Source organism: Syngnathus acus, chromosome 17 (genome assembly GCF_901709675.1).
Source record: "Syngnathus acus chromosome 17, fSynAcu1.2, whole genome shotgun sequence".
Lineage (NCBI taxonomy): Eukaryota > Metazoa > Chordata > Actinopteri > Syngnathiformes > Syngnathidae > Syngnathus > Syngnathus acus.
In genome coordinates this window covers 10327502-10334595 of record NC_051102.1, presented here as the reverse complement: position 1 = coordinate 10334595, position 7094 = coordinate 10327502, and the positions used below count along the sequence as shown (strand labels likewise).

At 47.0% G+C, this 7094-nt stretch overlaps 1 protein-coding gene across 1 annotated transcript; it reads right to left on the bottom strand.

The window, feature by feature from the left end:
* Positions 1-1115: 1115 nt before the first annotated feature.
* On the bottom strand, positions 1116-6614 carry LOC119137345. Its single transcript, XM_037276598.1, has 4 exons — positions 5612-6614; positions 5023-5544; positions 4878-4992; positions 1116-1869 (listed from the first exon to the last, which is right to left on the bottom strand). The coding sequence occupies exons 1-2, from the start codon at positions 6536-6538 to the stop codon at positions 5044-5046; spliced, it is 1428 nt and encodes a 475-aa protein (XP_037132493.1). The 5' UTR covers positions 6539-6614; the 3' UTR covers positions 1116-1869; positions 4878-4992; positions 5023-5043.
* Positions 6615-7094: the final 480 nt, after the last annotated feature.

Sequence of the window (7094 nt, the reverse complement as noted above, 5' to 3'; positions counted from 1 at the left end):
TGGAAGTCTCCAAGTCTTGAGTGGGGAACCGTCATGAAATGTTTTTCTTTCGAGCTGGGTGGTATGGTGACTTGGGTGGTATTCGCAGAGGGAGGATGTGTAGGGGTGATTTTTTTTTTCATTGTTGATTCCTTGCTCTGTCTCTGTGTACCTGCGAGCCATCTGTTTGGTGCAGTCGGGATCACCCAAAGGGCCGATGGGGATTTTGTAGTGTAACTATAGCAAGAGTTTTGCAGCAAAAACGATGGGTGATCTGTTCCAGACCCACACAAATGAGATTTTTTTTTATTTTTCAGTTTTACCCCTCGCCCACATTCAAACCTATTGAATCAGCCTCCTCTGGCAATAAGCAGCTTCATTATTAGGCAACCTGAGTACTCCGTCCTTGAGAGTCTTGTAATACAGCTACGGGTGGCTGACAAAAGCAAGTAGACGTGTGCTGTTCTTGGTTCGCCGCCTGAAATTCCAGAGCATCTCCGGTATTTACAAAACGCTAAAAATGCATTCTTCTTCCCAGCGTGATTCAAAAGCCTTGACGGCAACCAGCGGTGCCGTCGCGGTGGGCCTACGAAGGTTACATTGGGCCGTATCAAAGACACTCAAGGAAATCGTTGACAACAAAGATGGAAGCGAAGAACACTCGGGCCAACAACATTACATTGCTTATGTTGGAGGATACAAATGGGTGATTTTGGACACACTGCAGCTGAGCGTATGAATTTATTCATTACCACGCAATTATACATTTGTTCTGTGATTGGCCAGTCTGCCCTTTGGGGTGTGTCTTAGCAAAAGGGAAATTGGGAGCATGTTTTGAAAATAGCCACATATATCACCATCTTAGACATACTTGATATCAATCAGTTGGCTCCGAGATGACTGGACTTGTTGTCGGTGAGCTGTGATAGCAGCAGGAGCTCGTGCTGGGTGAAATTCTCAGACAAGGTTTAAACAAACATTCACGCAGATGCTGGCCAAAGCTAGCCTGGGCTAAAAGGAGAAGAAGAAATGAGATCATATAACGCCACCTACTGATCAAACCTGACTTTTCCCGATTCCCACGTCAATGTTTGCGGGGAATTCATCTTTCATCCATCTTGACAAGGACGCAGATATGCTTGAGTCAGTTCTTTTTTATTTCAAAGTTGAAATGTAGGACATTCAGAGCTACATTATCTCTTCCACTGGATAATTGGGATGTCAAATTGATTTATTTGAGAAACGCCCCCCACACACACTCACACAGATGAATTCGTGCATACTACACTTCCATTTCATCTGGCATACAGTAGGAAAAAAATCCATTGTTTTCAAACATATCTTTAAAGATACACGTCAACTACATTCACTCGAGCTGCCACTGACTGTTTGCTGTTAAGGCCAGTACATTTATTTGGTCATAAAAGATAACTTTGATTTTCAGCTGTGCACAATTCACATTCATTGTAAAGCAGTGATTTTCGAAGTATGGTATACAGGCTCCCTCTAGTGGTACTTGAAAGAATAACTGCCCAAGTCCTAAACTAATGGTTTATTGCTAGTTATTTTGTTTGGAGGAGCCCAATTTGACAGCCCCAATCCCCAGAGTCAATTGAACAATCCAATATACCTGTAATCCATCCAAGTCAAATTTCTGAGGTTTTTTTTCGGGTTACATAGTCAATTAGTCGTTAGTCACTTTAAATGCTTTCATTTCTTCAATTACAAAAGACAGATGTGCACTAACACCGGCTACGGGCACGTGTCCTCCTGGGAAGCAGCGCATGTCCTCTTGGCGTTGCCATCAATTTATTTGGCAGCTCCATCAGTGGAATCGAAGAGGTTTCACGGGGGAAGAGTTTTCCGTTCAGGATTATCTTGGCCCCGAGGCTGCGCCGCACAGCTTGGCCTGCTGGAAAGACATCTTCACAAGAGAAACCCAAAAGATTAATATTCCCCACCTTTGTGAGTTCACATCTTTTCATCAAATTGAACTGTACATACAAGCCGTGCTTCAGCTCAAGGATCTTCTAGTTAGGTAACATTAGCAGTGACACAAAAAGCTGTGCTTGTCTATTCCCATGCTAAAAAGGAGGCCCTTTATTTCGGTATCCTTGTGAGTCATATTTTCTTCACTTGCTCTGAGTTTTTATCTTTTTTTTTTTAACTCAAATTACCAAGTTTTTGTTGTCCATGGTAGTCTTTGCGCATACTGTATTTATGAAGCTGTCAGACCTTCATACAGAGAAAAAAAAAATGCCTTGATGGGAATAAATAAAATATAAAGGATCGGTTATATCAGGATGAAGAAAAAAGTGCGAGGATACAAGCACGGGTTGAGGCAACACTGCAGCGTCTTCAATTCAAATCAAGAAGAGGTTAAAAAAATACTGACAGAAGTCCTTGCGATGCAACAATGGAGCAAAAGAGAACTTTGCCTCCTATGATGACCTTCCAGCACCAGAAGAAATAAAGGCTTCATTTGGTTGACCTTTGAAGCATTTTTGAGGTCAATTACATACCTCCACCAATATTCTTAACACTTACTCTTGGCTGCTCTTGTTTATGGAATAAGTGGTGTTAAAAAAAAGGCACAAAAAGCTTTTCTAGTTGAGAAACACTCTGCTAAAAAAAAAGAAGTAATTACTCAAACGAACAAAGTTTTCTTGTGGCTTTTTTTTCTGAAATATTTGAGGCAAAATAATTATACTTATGGTCCGTCAACATTGGCATTTTGACTGTAATTTGACTCCTACGTGAATAATGATGTATGTGTGGCTGAGTAACTTTGCACCCAATCTGTTGTGGCAGCCATTTTACATGGAACCCACTCAGGGTGACGAAATCCTTGAGATTCAAAAGGTTTGAAATGTCAAAGGTATCACTTGAATCTGAAGGATGCTGTTTGCAAAGAGAGATGCTGAACACAAATGTGACTTTTTATTTGCTTGTATGTGAATGGTTGAATTTCTGGACCAATGGGAGAATCTGGTTAACTAGTCAGTGAGGGGGAACCTATTCTCTATTAGTCACTGAAAACTCACCTATTTGCTGTCTTAGTGTTTTTTCAAAGTTCCTGACATGCTATAAAATGGTGTCAAATTTCGGTGTAATTCAAAGTTGTGTCGGTAATTGTAAACTGGGGTTTGTGCCATTTGTGGTGACTTGGCTCAGTCCATTTCATTGTATTGGTGCAAGTTCCAATTGGCAGGTATGCAGATCATTTCTTGCAAATGATTTTCCAGACTCCCAAATCACAGCTATAATTTGAGAACCCCCTAACATGTCCGTTCTGGGGCTGCGGGAGGAAGCCAGAGCGCCCGCCGAAAATAATTGCCTAATACTGTCTGCCTCCTTTAAAAAGAAATTCAGCTCTCCTCAAAAATGAATAAAACCGTTGGAGCGAAACACGTTCATGTCCCCCCGTTGCGGCGGAGGTTTGGTTTGCATGGACGCCGCAAATATACCGAGCGCTCGCCTCAGTCCGGATGGCAGGTGGCCAGGGGGTTTTATGATTGAAACCAGACTGTGCTTGCCCATAAAAAGAAAAATACCATGTAGTTGCACATAGTCTCCACAAGAGGGAGGTGCAGGGAGTCAACCACAACATCTGCAAAGGTGGCCCTTTTTTTAATTTGGGAACATTTACGACTAAGTGGGCTTCTTTGCTGATGTAATGGGTAATCAGCATGAAGAAGAAAAGTCGACGGAAGGTTAATTATAGCAATTTTGAGTCAGAGCTGTGATCATGGTGTAAATGTGATGACTCGTCCATTGTGTCACATGACTGCAGGCGATAGGCCGCGGGGGTCTGATTGTGCCAAAATGTGCATCTGAGCTGCTGCCAACTACCAGTTCAGGCATGACTAACGCACACTGCAAAAAAAAAAAGTCTGCACTTCTTGATTTTATCTGTCTTTGTGTCTTCGGTTTTGAATGCTGAATGGACAATTTTTTTTTTAAATGTAATTACCCAGTGGGCTTGGAAATCTCAAGAAAGCGGGAAGCACTATTAGCGCCGCTACTTGTGGAAAAAGATGGCAAAATAATTCACATGCTATATAGTTGCGTAAAAAATGGACTTTGGTAAAGTTGTGGTGACTGATTCATTTACTCAAGTAAAAGAAATCTGTCAATTGCATTTGACTTTATGTGTATATATGTCTTTTTTATGTCACAATGTCATCCGCAAAGATTGGAAAGTAATCAGCATTTTTCTCGAAAGTACAGATATCTGTTTTGAGATGTAGGGAGTGAAAATCAAAAGGCAGCGGAAAAATAAATGGCTCTATCTTAAACATCTCTTTAATTATCATAATGTAATATTTGTATCTTGTTTCTTTCTACCACTACTTTTTGATGTAACAGCTTTTACAACGTGGACTGGGAAGTCATGTGACATCAACAAATGCAGACACATGCCGCCCACACACACACACACACACACGAAAAACACATAAAAGCCTTTTTAGTCACAAGCAAGAGAGCCGCAATTGAGTTCCCGACTGTAACTAAGCTGCCTATAAACATGGCCGACGTCATTGGCAACATCAACACTAAAGCAGTGGTGGATGAGGCGTAGTTACAAACAAAATTGTAGTACACTCCCTGAAATTGTATCGATTAATTTCCGACACGCTATTCTCTTAATTTCATAGCGCCTCAAGTGTGTTTACACTATGTGTTATTTATTTTTGGCCAATCAGATAACAGCCTTGATGTGCTGCCATGTCAAGTAAGAAACTGGTCCTGTTGTGTGTGTGTGTGTGTGTGTGTGTGTGTGTGTGTGTGTGTGTGTGTGTGTGTGTGTGTGTGTGTGTGTGTGTGTGTGTGTGTGTGTGTGTGTGTGTGTGTGTGTGTGTGTGCGTGTGCGTGTGCGTGTGTGTGTGTGAACTTACCATGAGTTGTTCCCCTGCTTGGAACTGCGTTGACCTCCGGTCACTGCCGCAGGGTGTCATGTTTCGAGCCCCCCCTCCCCCTTATCACCGGCCGGGGCAGAGCGCCGCCACTGCCGCCACTGCCGCCACTGCCGCCACTGCCGCCACCACCTCTCTCTCCCCTTCTTCATAGCATGCTGTTGTTGTGGCGACTTCTCCAGACGTACGCGGGGGTCCTCGTGGCTTTGCCGGATGGATGCGAGTCTTTGCCGCAAATCCCGTTCTGCGGGTACAGCGGAGGCTTTTGAGTCCTCGAGCGTAACGTCGTGCTGTTACCGGTGACAACTTGAGGATTGAGGTGCTGCCAACGGGACTCTGGGTTGTCCGCTTTGTGGTCGGAGAAGATCAGAGGCGGATGCCCGTTTGTGTGCTTGAGGTGGTTTGTGCGAGTCGGTGGGGTGAAGCAGCGAGTTTTGACCACAGACGCCGTGTGAACCGGGGATGGAGAGTTTGTTCTCAGGACGACGCGCTCCTCATCGGAACGCCTCGACCACTCGGCCGGGCGCGACACCGCCAGTTCCCCTGGATGAGCGGAGGTGTGAGCGTTGCCTGTTGAGCCACAAGCCGCCTTGCGCGGGTCCTCGTTCAGGTCCATACTGGCCGTCAGATGATCGATCTGCTCAATGACCTGATGGAAAGAAACGGATGGTATTTGTCGACTGAAATGTCATCAATTGAAAAGTTGGGACACCTACCTCTTTCATCTCCACGTGAACCTGCTTCAAACCTCCCAAGACGTCCTCCAGATCCGTCACCACTTGTCGAATCTGATCCTTCACCAAATCCTGCCGGCTAGCTTGGTCGGTGACCGGCGCTTCTGGATCGACGACGGCTGGACTACGGATGCAAACTTCCTTCCATTTGTCTCGGTCAAAGTGCTTCTGTGGGACTTCGGTGGGGAAGAAACCTTTGTGATGGTGCCCGTTGCAGTTCTCCCCTGATCCACCCGAGTCCTGTCGGATATCCCTTCTCTGCTTGGGTGCGCAGTGGCCGTTAGTGGTGGCAAAGGGATGCTCCAAATGGCCATTTTGCTTGATGCAAGTCGAACCATCCTCTCCTTTGTCCACCAAAACATGACGGTGCACGGTCCTGCTATATCCACAGGCGTGACCGTTGACCCGCAGATGAGGGAGTGGATGCGGTATCCGGACGTGAAAGGGGTGTGCCCTGCTGTGGTTGGACGCGGCCACACACTCACACCGCTCCCTGAAAAACTGGCAGTGTCTCGTACCGAGTTCTGACGAGCGGCTCCACTGGGCTGGCTTCAATTCCCACGGGGGACTGAGTCGGGCCAAGTCCTGTGACTGGCTGAAGGGGCCGGGCCCCAGGAACACAGGCTGTCTCTGAGCGCTGCAGGGACCACCTCTGAATGCCCTTCCCCCTGCGTCCTTAACCCGAAGAGGCTGGCTGTCTCCGTGGCCGTCCAGATGCGGGTGGTCCGGATGTGTGGCGGATGCTGCTTGGTACCCCGGCCCATCGCCGTGCCGGCAGGCGCACGGACCGGCGACGCCGTTGGGCTGGAGAAATCGTCGTCCTTGCCCGCCTTCTGTGTACATGTCCAAAGAGGCTCGCATGGAAAACGGGTCCGAAAATCCTCTCCTGGCTCTGTGAAGTCCCGTCATTCACTCATTCTGTTTTCCTCATCTCGTGCCGCCGATGAAACTTTTGCTCAGCCCCCCCCCCCCGCCCCGCCCCCACCTCTTCTCCCTCCACCCAAGACGTCTCCCTCCCTCCTCTCCCTCCCCTCCCCTTCCTTCCTGTCTGTTGTTTCCCCCACTTCTCTCAAGCAGCTCTTTTCTTCCCCGTTCTCTTTTCTTTCTCCCAACTTTTTTCCTTCTCCCTCTCTCCTCAACGGGGCCCCTCTCCTCCTCCTCCTCCCCTCCTTTCTTTTTTACCTCTCACGCTTCCCTGCTCTGTCTCATGTGCTGCCTCAGGAGTCTCTCTCTCTCTCTCCCTCTCTCCCTCCCTCTCTCAATCTTCTCTCGCTCTCCTCCTCCTCTCTTTCCTTCACTCCGTCTTCATTCGCTCACAAAGTCGGCTGTACCTGGATTTTTCAAGCCCCCATTTTCGCCTCCATGTGAAATCCAGAAGTTCTACGGAAACGGACTCCATATGGCCTTGGGCCCCGTGGCGAAAGACAGCCCGGGTCCGGAGCCCAGCTCATTAGCCCCGACCGAC

Excerpts from the sequence above, each read along its gene's own strand:
- LOC119137345 (XM_037276598.1), bottom strand. The coding sequence starts at position 6,538 with ATGACGGGACTTCACAGAGCCAGGAGAGGATTTTCGGACCCGTTTTCC. Across the intron at positions 5,545-5,611 it reads TTCACGTGGAGATGAAAGAG|GTCATTGAGCAGATCGATCA; the intron begins GTAGGTGTCCCA and ends TCTTTCCATCAG.